This window comes from Gouania willdenowi, chromosome 16 (assembly GCF_900634775.1).
Source record: "Gouania willdenowi chromosome 16, fGouWil2.1, whole genome shotgun sequence".
NCBI classification, from domain to species: domain Eukaryota; kingdom Metazoa; phylum Chordata; class Actinopteri; order Blenniiformes; family Gobiesocidae; genus Gouania; species Gouania willdenowi.
The window spans coordinates 31,808,985-31,829,359 of record NC_041059.1 but is presented as its reverse complement, the minus strand read 5'-3'; the positions used below and the strand labels follow the sequence as shown (position 1 = coordinate 31,829,359).

Sequence of the window (20,375 nt, the reverse complement as noted above, 5' to 3'; positions counted from 1 at the left end):
TTTCTAAATGAATTCAAACTGATTCATTCAGCAACCATTTATCTCCTTATTTAAAAATAGTTGTACTTATCATAGTTTGATCAAATGGGGATAAATCTTAATTTGCAGATAAATAGTAATAAACTAAAATATTCCTACACTTTACTTGCCTGTGTAACTGCATCATCCTGAACTGTATGTGAAATGTGAGTTTGTGCCCCACAAAGTCAGTAGGGGACAGAGTGGCTGCTGTCTAGACAGCGCTGCAGTGAATTAAACATCAAGAACTAATAGTGTCTGGCTGAGGAACGTTCCCCTCACAGACTGGGAAACTAGGACAGAAATGTTTTTTTGCTCAGCATGTCTTCAAGGTGAATACAGTGGGATAGCCATGTTTGCATTAAGACCCTAAGGGACAAATTTACTACGACCTCAAATAATTGTGCAATAACTCTTGCATGCCTTAAAACTTTGGCGGCGGCATTTCCTTACCTGCTGCGCTGTACCTACGAACGTTGCAGCGCAAATCAGACGTGATCGAGACCGCCCTAATTGACTGCAAATTTTCCACGTGTTCAACATGGAGAATGTAGGAGAACTGAGTAATAGCGCTAAATTAAATTGAAGTCGAGGTAGAGGTAAAAATGTGCACTTCCCTCTCTGCTACAAACATAGCAGCAACAAAAACAAAACTTTTTTCAGTGTAGTGTACAGCATTATGTGCAAGGTATAATGAACCTCCTTCTCACTGGCTGCTCTATGGGCACCTGCAGCTCCATTCTTCCATGCACTCTGCCTCAATGTAAAGGGTGCAGAGATGATGTTGTAGAGCAGGACTCAATAGGTGGACTCTGAACGTGTGTGTTTTGGTTCGGTCAACACGTGCTGTCATGTCTCTATAATATCTAGAGTAGAGCATCACACTCTTCACAGGACTTGTGTGGAATTCATTTCTTTTAACAGTTCTTCTCAATCTCTTATTGAACATGATATTAATCTCTCATCTCTGTGCACACTGCCTTGCAGCGCAACATGTAGCATTCAATTTCAACTTCGATTTTCCATTTGTGCCAACGACGACCTACTAGGCATGAGCGGATGTACTGGAGTGGCATAGCGTGGAAAATGCCTTCCTAAAACAAGGACTTGCTTCCGCTGAAATTGGCAGCAACAAATTCAATGTAAAGCTATGCAGATGTTTTCAGAGTCTCCTCCATATTACAAGCGCCTTTCTGATACGCAACAGACTGTGTTTGCGTAGTACTTGTGGAAGATGAGAGTTGGTAGAGTGAGTGGGCGTGCATGTGTATATCAGTTAGCGAAGCGTCGGTAGTGACACTCTTCAAAATGAGCAGCAGATGCCACCTTGAGTCCCTGTCCCAAAGCACTCAGGTCGTCACAACCTCGCTTAAAATGCCAGATTTTAGGCTTTGGTCTGACTTTCAGGAAGACAGCAATGTTCACGTAAATAAGCCACTCTAACCCCACCCCGCTGTAATTTTTTTTAATTGTAATGATTTTATAGTTCATTTTGATAACAATAAATCAATGTAAGCAACAAAACTATCATCTACATATTTAGTAGGCTATTAAATTATAGCCTGAAAATCAAAATACCTTTCAATATCAGCATTGAATCAAAATACACAAATGTTTTAGATCTAGACAAATTTAAGAAGCATTTCCTGAGGAATAAATTATCATAATATTAGTAAAATCGTTACTTATTAAATCATACCATTTGTTAAACTAAATAAAATAGACCAAATAGAATAAATTGACCTTCGATTTGTTAAAAAAATAATTTGTGGACCTTTAGGATTTGTATTCGAGTGTCCCCTGTTCAGACAAATTAATTTATGGTCTCGATGCGCTGCGCTTCTAAACTCGGTGTGCTGCACTACAACAAGCACCGCAAACAGTTCCAGATTTGATCAATCAGATTGCGCATTCTGAATTAATGTACAGCTTTGCACCATTTAACAGCGCACGTAGTGATGTTGGTGCATGTTTTTACAGATGCAAATCTTAAGTAAATGTACATCTAAGACTAAATGACAAAGCAGGGACATTCAGTGGGAACAGATGAACATGCATACAGAACCGCCTGTGTGGCTCAAGTGTGGCTTGTACACTTGACACACACACAGGCACATCGAGTGTCACTGACCTGCTGTAAGGCGTGCTCGTGCCTACGAGCTTGACTTTGTCTCACTATGAAGGACCAGGTGGAGAGCTTGTAGTGGTTGAGCAGGCAGATTATCACCACCACCATCACTGTCATCACCACAATGATGATGATGATCTGAACAAACTCCAGTTCAGCTATAAGCACACAAAAAGGCAGAAGGGTTTGTGTCAAACATTTATGAGGGCTTTCAGATCATGATTACACACAGCATGGTTTTAAAAGCGTAAACCTTAAGAATAAGAAAGATCTGTTTTATTTTTGCCTTTAGAGCCTCATTTTCCTTTTATTTTTGACTTGCGTCCCAAAATAAAAGTTAAAAAAACTTAACACTGACTCAACACTTTAATCAAATGCAGCAAGTAAATATTACACCATTCTAACTTTAAACTTGCAATTAAGTCTATTCTCTATGACTCTTCATTTAAATACCGCAAAAATACAATAATTACAATATGTAATGGATCATGGATTAGTACTAAGAAGGTAGCCATTATTCTATTAGCATTGGTTATGCTTTCTGTAATTACTAGGAATGTAACGATTCATCCATTAGATCGATGAATGGATTTATATTCCTACAATCCAACCATATCGAACGAGACATTGATCAATCCACCTTTTGGGTCAAGTGTGTGGAAATACGTTGGCTTTGCACAGAAGGAGAGATTCTAAAAGAGTTTCTCGCTGTGTTGACTGCCAGGTCCTTCTGGCAACGTTCACTGCAGCATGTAGCATTAGCTCTGCAGAAAGCCTCTGGCCTCACAATCATGTTAAAACAAAAGGAAGCAGGTTCAACCACTGCTCATTTAACCTGAACAGATGTTGTTTGTAGTTAATTTTTATGTAAATATTGTATTTTTATGTTAAAAAAAACAAGCAGAAGAGTCAGGTAAACCTAGTATAGTATTTATATTTATAACATGGAGTATTGAAAATATGAGCAAAAAAGGTTAACATCCTGTTAAATAAAATTTTGGTTGGACTTTATACAAATAAAATGTGAATACATTTGCCATTAAATGCTTACTCGATTGTTTATGTAAATATTGATTCATAGACGATTCCCTTACAAGAAGCAACAGGAATCTCGGAAGGATGCACTGTCAGTATTCAGGTATTTTTTTTTAAAGTCACACTGGTTGAATTTAAATTTTGGATAAAAAGTTACTGAATCGATTTTAAGTTACTGAATATTTTCGGATCGAATCATTCTAAATGAACCAATATTGTCCTTGAATCAAATTAGCCACAGTGAATCGTGATTTGAATCAAATCATTGCAAAAAGGAATCGTTACCAACGTCAACAAAATCCTAGTAACTGCAGTCCATTTAGCTGCCTCAATCTTTGTTGTATTGTTGTAATCTGTTGCAACAAAACTATTTCTTTACATAAATATCTGCTTTGAAAAAAACATTACAATGCCACCTTTATTTGATAGTTCTACACTTAATAGAGACTGAAAATGTAAATTCTATGTGACCAACTGAATACATACCCCTACAAACTTTAACCAGCAGGGGGCAGCACACACCATAAATTGACCAGCTTCTTATACAACTGTAACAAAGTACACGCTTGTCAGAAAAATACGATAAACAATATAAAACGTTTTTTTTTTTTGCTCAATAAACTCTTACTTGAACAATAATTGTGGGTCAAAATCACTGATACAAAATACCACACAAGCACTTTATCAAAATGTACCACTACTGCCTTTTTCTTTTATAAAAAACAATGTGTCAGTAATTTGGTTAATGTGGCTTGTTTAAAGGCAGGTCTGGGTTGTCAAATGCAGTTCTTTGGATGCACTCACTAATCCATCACTACAGTATGTGGCCCCTTTAAGAGAGGAGGGGCAACTTTACCGTGATGAGTGAGTCGGAGAGAGTCGAGAGAGAGATAGCATGTGTGAGTGCCTGTGAAAAGGGAGTGCAGTTATGCTGTGAGGATCGTGAGCCGTACACAGTGAGTTTGTGATGTTACAGAAGAGAAATAAATGCAGTATTTCTATCCACGTTGTCTCTGTGCTTCCAACACTGGCACACTTGAGGGTGTTATACAAGAAGGACTCCTGCTGTGGCCTGGCCTGCCAGTGTGAGTACACCGTGGACACTGAATAGTCCATGTGTGTTCAATTAAGAACTGGGATGACATCCCAGATGTGAGTCACAATAAGGTTGGTCTTAAACTGAAGTCAGCCATTGTTTCTAGCTTCTTGTCTCCCCTATCTTCTGAAAATCTTACAAATAAATTGCGTATTACATCTTCACCTCAAACCAAACCACTATCCTCTCAATATTTAGCCTTCTTTACGTTATCATTAGTTTCTCATGCCCTTCTTTTTTGTCCCTGGCATCTCTGAGGCTTCATCGTTCTCTGTTTGTTCTAAGCAGAAGTGATGACCTGGTCTGCTCCTGGCACTCACTCTGACCTCTGACTAACAATGCTTGGGCATTTATGCATCATGTGTTTATTGGCTTGTGTCATTGCAGCTGTGCTAAAACAAATGACATAATGGACAATTACAGCTCGAGCTTCTCAACTGGAGGAGTTGCTGAACAGCAAAAATCAGGTACAGAAGAGCCTAAAATAAATTCCCAGTTCAAGAATTTTAAAATAAAAGTGGGCAAAAAGTAGAGCAAAGAGGCAGACAGGTCAACTGATTGTGATCTAACCCACTATTTCCCAGTAATCCTTTTTTAATTATACATCTGCTGGATGGTATATTTTTAATTTAATTTTTTTAATTTGAATTACTTTATTAATCCCTGAAGGGAAATTATGTTACACTGTTATTTTTAGGGACATGCATCAATGGAGAGATGTCAGAGTGGGGCTGCTTCCACAATGAAGGGAGCACACCAGAGCAGTGTTGGGGTTTGATGCCTTGCTCAAGGGCACCTCGACAGTGCTCGAGACCACCAAATGGAGTCAATCACAGACAAATGGTGTGTGTTTACCACTACTCTGCCTCGTCTCTGTTCCTAGAGTGTGTGTGTGTTTCATTAACAGTAAACAATGACCAACATGCTGTGCAGGCTGCATAAATGAGCAGACACGATGTTATGTTTAATGTTGAGTTTTACACCACTGTCCTGCTCCCAACTCCCCACATCCGGGGGCCGTGGACCAGGTTATCTTGCTGCTCTCTCTCTGCTCTACAGCGGGGTTGGAGCCCCTACGCTGCCTTGCGTGCCAGGTGGAGATTGACGGAGCAAAACTGCGGCGCTGACACAGCGATACACATTTACAACAATGAGTGGCCCAAAGAAAAGAAGAGTCGACAGTGAGTGCTGAGTGTTTAATAATGAATGTAAAAGTAAATACTTCTCACTGAAGTCCGGTCAAAGGCTGTATGCCTTATTATTTGCAAAGAAACCGTTGCGGTTTTAAAGGAATACAACATCCACCGTCACTTTTCCTCCAAACATGCTGCTAATTATGCTAACAACCATTATTAACAAATTATGTTGGAGGGTTTTTTCATGCAAATACTTTTTATTTAACTGAGCTACTTTTACACACACACACACACACACATATATATATATATAGTGTGCGTGCGTGTTATGTGAATTTTTAAGTCCCACCAGTGCCCATTGCCCCCCAAATAACACGTGTTAAAATGTGATGAACCAACAAGGGAACAAGTAATATATTATTTCATAATAAACCAAAAAAAAGAAAGAAATTCAGTACAAGTATGAAATGAACTAACAGGGAACAAGTATCATCATGTTTCATAATGCAAGTATATTTAAAAAATAAATCAAAACTGAAAAACTAAATGAAATGAATTACCTGCATAAAAAAAAAATGTAAAAGTGCAGCAGTCCAAATATTGAGGAAACAACAACACTTAGCAATATGTGCTAAAAAGCTTAAGAAAACAAAAAAGTAAATGAATGTTTTAAATCAGCTAATAAAAGTTAGTTTCTGGTTCCGCTCCACTTCACATGCCGATGTAAATCATTGTTTGCATTTTAGTTCCACATTACATTTTGATCTGAGTCGCATATCTAATGCAGTCTTAATTGAATGCTCTTTTAATTTCTGATACATTTTCGGCTTCTAAATTTGCCTAGTAATGATCTTTATTGTCAATGAAGAAAGGGTTTTTAAGAAGATTGGCATGAAATTGAAAATTTCAACCTGTCATGTCTCCATTTTCTACCACACACTTTGAGAACCACTGCTCTACTAACAGGCCTGTCTCTCCTTAAATGTACAAACATTTCTTTCGAATTGGGGCTAAATTTGGGAAAAAGTTTCAAATCTGTAACGCATATGGTTGATTTGTTATGAAGTTTTTTAAATTTGTATGTATGCATCGGCTGCTGGTCCGACCCATCTGTCAATTTTTAAAAGTCCATGTGGCCCCTGAGCCAAAAAGTTTGCCCACCCCTGCCCTAGCGGCATGGCTGCCAATCGCATAGCGAACTACAGATGGTCAATCTCTGTCATGTTGACGACGTAGGTCCTGACGCAGAACCATATATCAGGATTAAGTCACATTACTGATTAACTGGTGAATTGAAACATTAATATAAAAAAAATAAAAACAAAATGGATGTTGGGTAAAACATGCACACGTGATGTTCCTTGCTTCTTGTTATCAACTTCCGTGTGTGTTGACAGCTGCCGTTAGTTGGCTAGCATATAATGTGGTTTTTGCTGCCCTCACAAAAGCTGTAATCATTTTTGTAAAAATGTCAAATCATAGTTCTAACATCTATTGTTCCTCACATCACAGTCAATAATTGGTCAGCAGTTTATGTGGAAACTGTTTAGACCGTAACAATGTTCGATAAAGTTGGCACGATAGTCACAGACTTTCGGACTTCTAGCATCAATAACTCTTTAAAGGTCCCATGTGATGCCATTTTTCACCCATCTCCATTTGTTTTAAGAACCCCCAAAACATAGTATTTGAGGTTTATTTTCCCAAACTCGCCTGTTTTCCAGAGTTTAAGCCTCTGAAAAGTCACTGAGCAACTGCTGAGCAACTCTACACAAACAGGCTGATGTGTGGCCTACTTATGCATTTTCATGATTGGGCGTGCTTAGACGGGACACTGACTTCCTCCTCCCCGCATGGTGACGTAGGGCCAGAGGACAGACCGCCCTCCTCCCACCCACTCTGTTGCCGAGCTCATGCTGCTTTATAAACACGAGACAGAGCGTGGGTACTGGGCATTCACCAGTACATACATAGACTGTAGAACAGGGGTGCCCAATCCTGGTCCTCAAGAGCCTCTATCCAGCATGTTTTAGATGTGTCCCTCTTCCAACACGCCTGATTGAAATGACCAGGATCGTTATCAGGCTTCTGCAGAGCATGATGATGAGTTAATCATTTGAATCAGGTGTGTTGGAAGAGGGAAACATCTAAAACATGCTGGATAGGGGCTCTTGAGGACCAGGATTGGGCACCCCTGCTGTAGAAAATATATACATAGCACTGCTATGCATGGCGTGTCTGTTTACATGTCAATCACGGCAGAGAGCTTCCTGGCGCGGCTTCTCCAACTCGGTGCCGCAACAAATTTGTCATCAAAGCGGGAACGTGTCATCAAATTGGAGCAAGGTTTTTGGGCTCGCCCTGCAGTAAGAAAGGAGAAAATCACCCTCTAACAATTGAGGGAATCACTGAAAAAAAAAAAAAACACTTTGGGCATGTGTATGAAGCCCAAATAGCACTTTGATGATGTTTAAAGCACAGAAAAGTTGATTTAGCTTAACATGGGCCCTTTAACGAAACATTTGACACACAAATTACACCTCTTTACCATCGGTGTGAAGTGGACAACATGCTACAAGATCATGTTTATCAAACGCAGCAGAAATAACAATCTCTATGTGCAGCCGGCTGTGCCACCAGAGCTCAGGATGTGCGACAGACGCACATGGAGCGTCTGCAAGCAACACCGCTGCAACAACAAAAACAGATACTAAAAAATGTCTAATACAGTCACTGTTATTCACTGCAGGTTTTAAAACGAAATAACTCAAGAACAAACAGCACACAGATTTGTTTCAGGAATCCATCCTCTAATGCGCATTTCACCAACCTCGGCATAGACGACAGCTTGTTTCACTTGTTGTATACACTTGTAGGGTGATGAAACTGTCGCATTGTAGTAGGCAAGTTCAAAAATAGTTGACAACAGTCTGAGCTCTATTAGGTCTGGGCGAGACAGAGTTTGGCAATATTTTGAGTTTTCTACTTGAGACGATGACACTATCGGCTAAAACAATATCACACTATTTTAAAGATAATTTTTTTCACTTCGCTTTGTACGCTAATGCTCTGTCTTGTGTTTTAGTGACTGCTGCACCCTCACTCACTCCCCCTCCCATTCCCTTGCAAAGAGGAAATGCTGAGTGTTGCTTTCTCTGTGTGAGCGGTTGGAGGCACAGTGCAGATGTCCGGTTATCGCTTGTTTAACTCCCACAGTTATGAGTGCTGGAAGCACTGAGAGACAGACAGTTCTGAAAAAGTGCACTTATTTCTCTTCTGTAACACCACAAACTCACTGTGTTTTAACCTCTGTTTACACTAGTACCCTCGCTCTTAACACGTATGGAACTTTGCTTCTCCTTTCTTAAAGAGACTACAGAAATTACTCATACAATTCCTTCCAAGAAAAAAAAAGTCGAACAGAACACATGTTGATATTGTGCTGCAGGTGATTATTAAAAGAGCCTTTGTCAAATATGGAGTTTATATTATATATCGACATTTTGAGAAAAACAATTGAGATCCACATCGCCCAACCTTAATAAAAATGTATTTAAAGTTAGGTGGTCATATTAGCTGCTTTGAAAACCTGAGAGATGTTACAAACCTCGGAGGTAGTCTCCACCATCAATTCAAAGTGTGTTAGGAAGGCGTTAGTTGCTGGGCAGCTCATTAAATTTAGGACGGTACTCCCACCAAAGGCCCAGGCCTGTGTGCTCACCACAACACTCACAGGGAGGGGACGCTTCACCGCGCAGCATTCTGGGAAACCCATTCGACTAATCCGTTCAGTAAGCCAGGCTCATTTGGATAAATAACACACACAGGAACAGCATTTACGTCCCGAATACAGGTGGTGCTATTATTACAGTTCAGTTGTATTAACGTTTCAGTCAAAAAAAGTAGAGAGGCTGCAGTTAATAGTCTCATCTGAAATTTCAGATGAAAAGAGTAGTAGAGATGGGAAGGAAGTGTGCAGAGATCAGAGCGAGAAATGGAGGAGGCTGTGAGCAGGCCTATACTCCTCAACCTCAGTATCTAACCGTGTTCAGAAGATTTAGGAACACAGTGTACAAGCACAAGCTCTGTGGGAGCCCAGAGAACAGTGTGTTCTGGCAGTCTGCATCACCAGCACCAGTTTGATGTTATCACAACAGTAATCCACTTGTCTAAACAATATCCGAGTGTCATTTGCAGCACCCTTATTCTTTTAGAAACTTTTTAAATCAGTTGGTTTATGCCTAGCCCAGGTGATTCAGTGCTATTCAAGGAATCTGTGGATATGAAGTTTTTGAATGTGCAACAAACGGTGTGGGATTATAGGCCAAAATGTGTTGATTTTTGTTATAGCGCCACCTGCAGGGGGATATATGTGAGTCCCCTGGGGGTCTTGGACTCACCCTCCAAAGGGCACCGCTTTCCCTTGCACGGTTTAGCCTGTGGCACCACTTTTGCCGGGAGATAAATAAAATGTAACTATAATAATCAGAACGATTACAATAGGGTTCCTAGCACCGCTGGTCCAAGGAACTGCGTTCCCTGGCCCCGCGGGCTTGGCCCCCTCCTTTTCAGAGGTAGACTTTTTGTGATCTGAGCATTAATTGTTTCATTCACACACTAAAAACTATTTTGAAATGTAGTAAACTCTATTAGTTATTAATTAAAATGCACAGAATGGGGTTAATTCTGCCCTCTCTGCTCAATTCTTAAAAATAATGTAATAGAAAGAAACCAAAAAAGATAATTAGGAAAGTTTCAAAAAAACTAATTAAGAGTTGTTAAATGGCAACAACCCTTAAATGAACATTTTGTGGATTCTATAGGGTGTGTTTCAGAGTGCACTGGCTAATTTGATAGTGAAACTTTAAACATTTGTTGCAAGAAATCCATTACAAATCTATTTGTAGCACTTGTATCGGAACATGGATTTATAACAAAGACAATCATCTGACAGTCAAGGAAGGTCATAAACAAAACGTGGCCATTTCTATGCTAAATTACAATACTGTATCAGACTCACTGGTCTACAATAAAAATACAGCTGTCTGGTAGCCCACTCCGTTAGAGACTGACAGACAGAGATTTGTTCCAGTTAAACAATTCAAACATTGAAGGTCAGTGTAAACAGCATCCCCCCCACACAATGACCCAAAGACAGTCTTTTGACCTTTGTCTGCGGGTGTGTGTGAGGGAAAGAGGGAAATCGAGGCCAACAGAAGGTCAGACAGTTCAGCTGACCTTATGCTGAAAGGAAGCAGTCTGGGCAGGCAGCAGCTACAGTCAAAGTACTCTGCTTTGTGAAGAAACACTCTTAACATGAAGATCCACAGCGATAATTTACGTGACCTTAAAGGGTCAATTTACTTAATTCCTCCGAAGATAACCTGAAAAATGCTGACTGTAGCATCTGTAAATTTTCCTGACATACAATTTCAAATGTCTTCATCTTTACGACAATTCCAATACTATCTGTATAGATATATTGCACTCATTGAGAAAAACATGTTTCGTTGTAAAGGTAAAGATGATAGAAAATGAATCTCAGACAGTGCATTAAATGAAGAATTTTGCCTTTTTTGTAGTTATTTGTTGTATTTTGCAAGTCATAATAAAGCTTAAAGAGAGTGGTGAGAGCTTGTACACATTTCCATCATTCTAATTCAAGGGTCCGGATTTTCTCTGATTGTAGAAAACAGTCAGAAAGTGCATAATTCACGTTCTGAAACAAAAAAGCAATCAGAAATAACTCCCATTCATGTTTTGGTACAAACATTTACAATCTGTACTCTTCGAAAAATGGGTTACTCGCTACGTAATCATGACTTTACTAAACGATTGTTTTTCAAAAGATTAATCAATAGACACATTTTTCAATTATTCTAATGATAAATTTTTCTGTTAACGAATATTTAATTATTGCATTCTGATGCCAGTCAAATAGTGCATTGAACAGCTGAGCTCAGGACACAACAATATGCCTGAATTTAAACACTTGAACACTGCCCAGCAGGTCATGCTCCTCGAGAATGATATGTCTACAATTACATAAAATGCTGACAGATGAGCAGCAGTGCAAAATAATACAATCTGAAGTCAGATGTGTTATGCAACTAAACAAAATTTAATATAAGCAAACATATTCGATACAACCAGCCAATGGAGTTTAACGTTACTATTTTTTTTTTTTTAACTTACAGATTCATTTATGAACAACAAAATCAACAGACTAATGCAACGTAAACACATTCAATATCAATGTCTAGTAATCACACATTCCCTGGTGTGATTAGTTCTAGCCTTGTCAAACATCAGCTCTAGTCACCAATGACGTCTGTCGAAGATCTAATTTACTTGCCAGGCTTTAAACTCACAAAGATAAATACAGATGCAGTCAGGGCCTTAGTAGAGTTACACACTGCGAAACTTGACAAGTTTTATTAGATTAACCATTTTTAAATGTTGATTTTCACTGAAATATTATCTGTTTAAATGTCGCAGTTAGGATTTTCTTCAAGATGCTGCATACTTGGTATATGTTACCCTTTAATTCATGGTAAACTGAAAATTTTGTATTTTATTTTAGTGCTTCTCAAACTGGTAACCCTTTAGACTATTTTGTACCTTTGAAGGCACAATTGATTTAGAAAACCACCAAGAAAATTTTATGTAATTGATCTTTTTTTTTTTTTTTTTTTAAAAAAGGATGAAATCTTATTTGTAATTCTTTTTGTTTTTGTACCTCAAGTAACTTAATCACAAATCTCTTGAAATAACACCAAAATACTGACCAGATAATGTAACAACAAAAACATTGGAAAAGATACAGAGATCCAGAAATTAAATTAAAGGCATCAACTAAGTAAAGATGATTTTACATGGTAATAACTTATTTTTCATTATCACTGTTATTGTGTTGCAGGAATTATTTGAATTGCTCATTGTGAGGTCAAAGTTGCTGTCTTTGCTAGATGTTTGACTCTTCTTTTAAGTTGTTTTCTTTAGTTTGATTAGCAGTAGAGTTCTTCATCTAAATATCAGTCACTTTCACTTCTGTCTGTAAGGAGACTACAGCCTTTTATATAAACGGTAGGATGTCTGAACTGACATTGATGAGGATTGAAAACCTGGAGCTGAAAAACCCAAAACTCAGTTCCAACAGATACAGTAGAACCCAGAATCTGATAAACATAAGGAACCGCAGGTTGTCCAGCAGACAGTAGAAACAATGCAGGGAGAGGCACACAATTCTCCATCCCCGTGACCAATTTGTTGTGGGCTAGTGTAATCAGATGCAGGAGTTATAATAAAATGCCTCAACTTCACGTCTTTTAAGGCTCAACTTCTCTCTTCACCACACATACATTTCTTAATCTACATCCTGGATAGGTCCCACAAACTGGCTGTGCCTCACATGCAGACGCCTCATTGCATGTAAAGGGGACGGACACACTATCTTCTTTTACGGAGGGGCTTTTGTCTGGTCTATAACCATAAACAGCAATTACTTCTCCTGCATCTGTGAATTTGTTGCTGCCGCTATCATTGTCATTAACATCCTGCCGCGGGCTTTTATTCTTTTTGCTTTTAATACTTCCTGAAGTATTTTTTTTCTACTGCCCCTTGCCATTGTTAATGGTTAATATTTTGACAACAAATGCGCCAAGTATAAACGTCAACGCACTCGTGATGTGCACACACGATCCGCGAACGGAGCCAGGCAAAAGTATAACTAGCCCTTTACAACATACAGAGCTTCCTAGGCTGTGGGGTAGCAAGTACACACAACAAACACAAACTTAAGAAATAACGTTGAGCCCTGCATGTCCGTCCAAGTGAAGCAATCTAAGCCGGTAAAAAAAGGCTGACATTTTCTAAAGAAGCAAGGAAGATGACAGACAGAGGAAATAAAAGTGATTGAACAGTGTTGGATACACAGGTTGTTGGACAGGCTGAGAGCACCACATTGATCCAATGCAGGGTTCTGCTGCCACTTGGATCAACAAAGACTGCAATATAAAGCATTGCCTCCTGATGTCAGCAAAAAACGGTACAGAAAGAGAGAAATTAACTTCTCTAACTAATGAGGGCGCACAGACTGGGCCTGTTCAGCCCTGAAATGAAAATCAGGCTAATGGCTGTCTATAGAGTATGTTACACACTCAGTTAGGGACTCTAACATTGTTATTGCTCATAAACTTTATATTTAAGCTTGGGTGACACTTCCATGAAAAAAAGCAGGCCTGGCTTGTTTGGTTTGCACAAAGCAGTGAGCCTTTTGTCTTCAACCATGACAATGAATTTTGTGTTGCAGGTTTGGAGGTGGATGTATGCTGACAGAAGAGCGCATGAGCGTACGAAGACTGAATTCGCTTACTGCGCCGTAAATCAGTGGGAGAGCAGCTCCCACCAACACAGGAAATGCCTTTTCTCTCTCAGATAAAGGAGAGCTTCAGCTGTCATGAGTCCTATTCCTTAGCCCCCACAGCGGAAGTACACAATCTGTAAAAAAAAAAAAAAAAAGTGACTGGGCTGCAGAACAGGAAGAAGACACTGGGGATGTCTACCTGCCTAGAATGTAAGGAAATAAAGGGATAAAAAAGGTTGTAGCAGCAGCAGCTGAGATGCTGATTTTAATTCAGCATCACTTCTGGTGACAAGCAGCTAAACTACTTTTAATAAGATATCACAACCAAAGGGCCCTCATTTATCACCCATTTGTATGTTAAATACATGCGTTCAACCATATTCACGCAAGCTTAGATATCTATCAATTCTAATGTGAGATCAGATCTCACGTCAGGTCTGACCTCATGTACGCAAATCTGAGTGTGTTGCAGCACAGGAAAATGTCAGTGAGTCTAAAAATAAAGTATTAAACAAGCCTCAGCGTCATTAAGCATACAAAAGGGAAGGGGCGGGGCGGAGCCTATGTGAACGCCACATGCCCGTCAGTGACCAAAGACTCTTGCCATGTCGCAGGCATGCTGCCGCGCTTTCCTAAAATTTATAGTTCATGGTACTCAAAAAGGGAGAAACATTGTTATATTATTCTTTCTTTCCCAGTGTTGGAACCAACTTTTCACCCACTGAACCATTATGATAGGTCACAAAAATTCAAATAAAATTAAACTGCACGCCTCTCTAATTTCTGGCTATTTCTAATTTTAAAAACCAGCACCCCCAAGTACGCCAAAAATGCATCATAAGACAGGAATTGCCAAAAAAATTAATTCATCGTAGAATCATGAAAATTGACACACAAATGGACCATGACAAAACAAGTAAAAAATATTATAAAGACAACGCCAAAAAAACATACAGGAAGTCCAGAATATTTAATTGAAAATTCCAAAATTGCTATTTTTGCTCACATTGTATTTTAACACATTACTCCTAGGGTGTTTCACTGACGGGCTCAAAATCGCTTGAGATCATCTAGAGAAGTGGGACATCAAAAGTTATCTTTAGATTTTTGATAAAACAAAACCATTTAAAAATTTATATTTTTTGAAAGTGCTCCCATTTGCACATACAAACTTTGATTTGTGTCAAATGTGAATCAGATAGGGATGTAACGATTAATCGTAAGGCAGTTAAAAATCGATTCATAGGTATCACGGTTGATATCGATTTTCTGAAAATTGAATCGCAGTACTTTTTTTAACCAGCAGAGGGCACTATCCACAAGTGTAGGCGGCGGGCAGAGTCTGCTAATACTTTCTTTCTGGCTGCCTTCTACTCTTAAATATGTTAATAAATGATTCATTACCCCTTTAGCACCGAAAGAATATCTGTAATATTACTTGAATATCTGTAAAAGTCACGTTTTTCTATTAGCTCTGTCTGCTAGCATAGCTTCTCTTCTTCACTGCAAGATATCTGCATGCCAACCGACCACTGTGTCACCAGCGCCATCTGCTGGTCCAAACAAATATGACGTAAATAAGTGCAATCGTTTTTTTTTTTTTTTAAAGTCCATTTGTTAAGGCACAAAATACATTTTCAGTTGCACTTTTAAAAGAAAAAGAACTATTATGCAGTTTTGCATTGTTTATTATAGAACCCGAATTTAAATTAATAGGCTTCATTTTCATTTGTATTATTCCTTTATTTATTTCATTCAAGATTTATTTTTAGTTAAATTGCATTGTTTTGAATAGTTTATCAAGGAATTATTTTGACAATGAAAAATAAAAGGAAAATAGTACAGCATTTTCTAGTTTTTTTTCCCAAAAAAAAAAAAATTGTCTACAGTCCCATTTTGTAAAATAAATCGTGAGAGAATCGTATCGTGAACCCAGTAGCGTGAATCGAATCGTATCGGGAGTTGAGTGAATCGTTACATCCCTAGAATCAGATGGCCCTAAACCAGCTCAATGTGGAAATTACAGAAATTGGCGCACCCTACAGAGTGAAGACAATTTAATATGGGGGAAAAAAAAATCTAAAATGTTTGGAATTTTTCACGAACTTCTGTTTTGGCCTCTTAATCAAAAAAGTCAATGAGACGCATGCTTTATTTTTTTATCGTGTTATTTTCTATCACAATACTCTTTATTTTGTGTTAATGGGAAATTGGCCAAATCTTGAAAATTGTCAGCTCAAACTTTAACACACTCTTTCTGGAGCTACTACTACTACAACTCCAGTATTGTTCTTGGATGTGTTAGTACAACAACAAAAATCATGAATATGTCTAAGTTTATATCTCAATAGTACATTTTAATAAATTTTGACCAACTCTGCTTTACAAAAACTACTATAAAACCAAAAATGTTGTGCATGTAACAAAACAGCCGCTCAAAAAGTAAAACTGTAATTCTTCAGCCTTAGCACAGTAATGTAAAGTAAGCTGCGCATATTCCAGGTGCACATTCTGCAGTTGAAAATGCTTACAAAAATAAATGTGGAAAAACAAATTTACAGCCTTTTTCTCAGCTACACAATGCTAAACATATCAGGTTAATGAGCTGCTGTTAGCATTGACTCAGCAGTAGCGACAGGCTGCTTATTTACAACAACACAGCGTGCAATAGTTTAGCTGACCTGTCCCTGGATAAGAGTCATATTCCGTTCAAATCCATACGCTGTTTCGGTGCAGAGGCTTCCCTCACGTCCACCAACGCAGCGTTAGCTTAGCATCATCGATGCATCTTTTGGAGACAGATGAGTAAAATAAGAGCGTATTTCCACTCTGAGAAGCTCGTCCTGCTCTCGCATTGACTCGCCATGGTTGGCGCACGTGATGTAAACAGAGACAAGCCGACAATGTTTATTCTTCTTCTGTTTTACCGTGTTTCGCACTAGCAATGTGCGATATTTTATCGTTTATGATTTATCGTCAAAAATATTCTCACCGGTAAGAATATGTCATCCCACGATATAAACGATAAATTCCCATGTCGGAAATTAGCGAGGGTCACGGGCCATTTGTCCCTCAATTTAGCCAAGAATGCCCCTAAAAACCTTGTTCCACGGGGCAAAACTGCCCGTTTGTTGTCAACTTGTTATTCTCTGGAGTGGAACGCTGTTCACAGCAGGTCCGTAGCGAAGCCTCCGCGGCAGCGGTGTGCCCCACCGCCGCTTCTGCCCCTCAACCCTCACACACAACACAGACTACGCCACGGCGACCTGAAGCTGCCGAGCTGCAATACATCATGGACCGCTATTTGGTTAAGACCATACAACCATCCAACAAAGTGAACCAGTCCAAGTTCCTCCGTCAGATCCACCCAAAGTTCCACAAACACGAACCCGCAGCAACGTTTATGAACTGGAAACTCAACTAAAGCTAACTATGCTAACATACACACTGGGCTAAAAGCTAACGCTAACCACTCCATATAAATAATAGACCAAGTAAAAAGTACACGTCTTACTGTCATAAAGTCACAGATTTGTTTATGGTCAGATTTAACACCTGTATGAATGGATAAAAGCTAAACATGTGAAATAAATGTTAGCATAATATTAATGTCACTATTCATTCGTCCCAACTTGTGAAACGCAATATTTTTTAATTAAATTTCACGTGTTCACAGACAAAGCTGGTCCTATTTAACTAATGTAGCTATTGAGATTATTACACCTAAATATACTGAATGATTAAATAATCAGATTGATCTGGTTTAATTTCAGAAAATCAGTTATTTATCAACCATAACTTTATGTAACTCATAAGATAAATGAAACAAGTTTCATGTGCTTTTTTAAAAACATTTTTAGAAAATAATATTTTAAGTGAGGAAATGAATGAATTACTTACAATAACACTAATGAAGTGATCTACATGCACTGATATATTCCATAAAATATGAGCTCTTTGAGTCAGCAGCTATTGTAGCCTTTTTTTAATGTGTCTAGTGTTGATGTATTCAGATGTATTTGTGTTTGTAAGGAACCTGTTTACACTGTAAGTTGGGAATTAGTGATAAATGCCAGTCCATTTCGCTCATCCCGAGTTGGCATGGCGTCCCACAAAAAATGTAGCGCCACTAAACAGGAAGTACACTGGAGCTAGCATAGTAACGGACAAACACACCGTATTGTAACGGTAACTGCGTTATTTCTTTAAAAAATATTGCGTTACAGGACTAGTTACTGTGAAAAGTAACGTTGGGGCACTGATTATGTCTTTGTATGAACTTGAGGCAGCACATAGAAGGCGGCACAACGTTTAACCAGTGTTGAAAGTGACTTTTACTGTTCCATTTGTACTCTGTGATGCCACTGTACTGTTGCATGTATAATTGTGTTTTTATTGCCCTGTTGTACAGCACTTTGGTCAACTGAGTAGTTTTTAATAGTGCTTTATAAATAAATTGGATTGGATTTCACATGATGAGACAGAGCTCGACATTCTTCTTCTTGCTTCTCTCGACGAGGACAGTCGCACACTCTGTTTCTCCCTCCCTTCCATTCTTATCTCTCTCCCAGCTGCTGCTTTGTCTGGTCTTATGAGCCAAACAAGAGCCTCTCTCTGTAACTCATCCAAAACCGGAATAATGGAACTAATTAGTTGGTCTCTCAGTGCTATCGATCAGATTTTTTCGACGAAAAGAACCGGGGGTGGTGAACCCGCATGTCCAAGCGGGACGTTTGCGGCTGGATACGCACTTGACCCTTGGAACAAGTGGCAAGTTGTGTGTCTGTCCATTCTTTCCGTGGAAGACGTGGAGGACATCTACATGATTGGAATAATGATAGTAGGCATGCTGCTGATCGGAGCTGGTGGCTTCCTAATCTATCGAAAAGTCAATACTACGCTGGCGACTGTTTTGGAAAAGCTGCCAGTGATTTCTGAAGGATGTAGCAGGGCTCTGAACACTCAGACTCATGTGTTGATTGATATCAAAAGCAAGCAAGAGCTGCTTTTGGATCATCTACGCGTTATGGATAACAACTGGGAGAAGTTGGAGACCCGGCTTGGAAGTGGAAACTAGGCCACTCATTGGATTACAGCAGAGAGACCCAGGACAGAAGGCTATTGGAAATTGACATAGCCTGTATCAAATCACATTGCTTATCTCCCTTTCGGCTCCCCAGCCAGCCAAGGCTAAAGCCAAGGTTGTCTCAACTCTTATCACCAGGAAGGTTCTGCAGACGGCGGCTCTTACCCCCACTCCCTCCCCCCGCTCCTTCCCTACATTCCCACCTGGAACTGTTGATGCTGAACTTTTCCACACGTCATCTGGTTGTCAGTAACGCAGCTACAGGACTTCAACTTCAAATGCCTCGTTGGCCATCTTTCCCCACCTCCCATCCGCAGCTGCATGGAGGCGTGGTTGCAGCGCCCATTGGCAGCACGCCCATGTCCCCAAACGGCTGGAATCCTGCTGTTCTTCCCACTTGACCCCCTCCCCCAGCCAACCTCCCACCCAACCCTTCCCACATGCCTTGTCTCGAGTTGTTTGACTGTGTCATGCTCACATTTATGTTTGCGGAGGCGTTTTTTTTTTTCCTGGTTTCACACTGCTTTCTCTGTTTAGGGAAATCAGTTTCAAACTGGCAGTTTTTTTTTTCCCCCTCACCCCTCCTCTCCTCCTGTTGTTGATCCCTTTTTCACCTAAATATGTGGGCGCCGCAAATGGCTGCTCCGGTGTGTTGATGTGTCTTCTTTCACTGCAACTACCAAGTCAAATTCCTCGTATTGTTCTAAACTGAAAGGGAGATAAGCAATGTGATTTGATACAGGCTATGTTAATTTCCAATAGCCTTCTGTCCTGGGTCTCTCTGCTGTAATCCAATGAGTGGCCTAGTTTCCACTTCCAAGCCGGGTCTCGAACTTCTCCCAGTTGTTATCCATAACGCGTAGACGATCCAAAAGCAGCTCTTGCTTTTGATATCGATCAACACATGAGTCTGAGTGTTCAGAGCCCTGCTACATCCTTCAGAAATCACTGGCAGCTTTTCCAAAACAGTCGCCAGCGTAGTACGGACTTTTCGATAGATTAGGAAGCCACCAGCTCCGATCAGCAGCATGCCTACTATCATTATTCCAATCATGTAGATGTCCTCCACGTCTTCCACGGAAAGGATGGACAGACACACAACTCGCCACTTGTTCCAAGGGTCAAGTGTGTATCCAGCCGCAAACGTCCCGCTTGGACATGCGGGGTCACCACCCCTGGTTCTTTGCGTCGAAAAAATCTGATCGATAGCACTGAGAGACCAACTAATTAATTCCATTATTCCGGTTTTGGATGAGTTGCAGAGAGAGGCTCTTGTTAGTTTCACAAGACCTGACAAAGCAGCAGCTGGGAGAGAGATAAGACGGAAGGGAGGGAGAAACAGAGAGTGCGACTGACCTCGTCGAGAGAAGCAAGAAGGTCTGTGTGAAGGTGCTTGTTTTGTTGTTTCGGCCAGTGTAGCCGGGTGGTTATAAAGAGTGCACTTGCAAACATACAAGTGAACTAAAACAGTGGTCTCCAATCTTATGTCCCACAAAACATTTTTATATCTG

General features: G+C 39.7%; 1 protein-coding gene across 4 annotated transcripts in view; it reads right to left on the bottom strand.

The window, feature by feature from the left end:
• Positions 1 to 20,375, bottom strand: part of LOC114478578 (low-density lipoprotein receptor class A domain-containing protein 4-like) — a 120,427-nt gene that overhangs the window by 24,040 nt on the left and 76,012 nt on the right. Inside the window, exons 2-3 of one of the 4 annotated variants that reach the window (XM_028471745.1) lie at positions 13,788 to 13,912; positions 2,150 to 2,304 (exon numbers count right to left, since the gene is read on the bottom strand). In XM_028471745.1, coding sequence (XP_028327546.1) covers positions 2,150 to 2,263 — 114 coding nt within the window. In that variant the 5' untranslated portion in view covers positions 2,264 to 2,304; positions 13,788 to 13,912. Of the gene's footprint in view, positions 1 to 2,149; positions 2,305 to 3,667; positions 3,717 to 9,020; positions 9,115 to 13,787; positions 13,913 to 20,375 lie in introns of those variants that run through there. The other 3 variants (XM_028471747.1, XM_028471746.1, XM_028471744.1) reach the window with 3 other exon arrangements.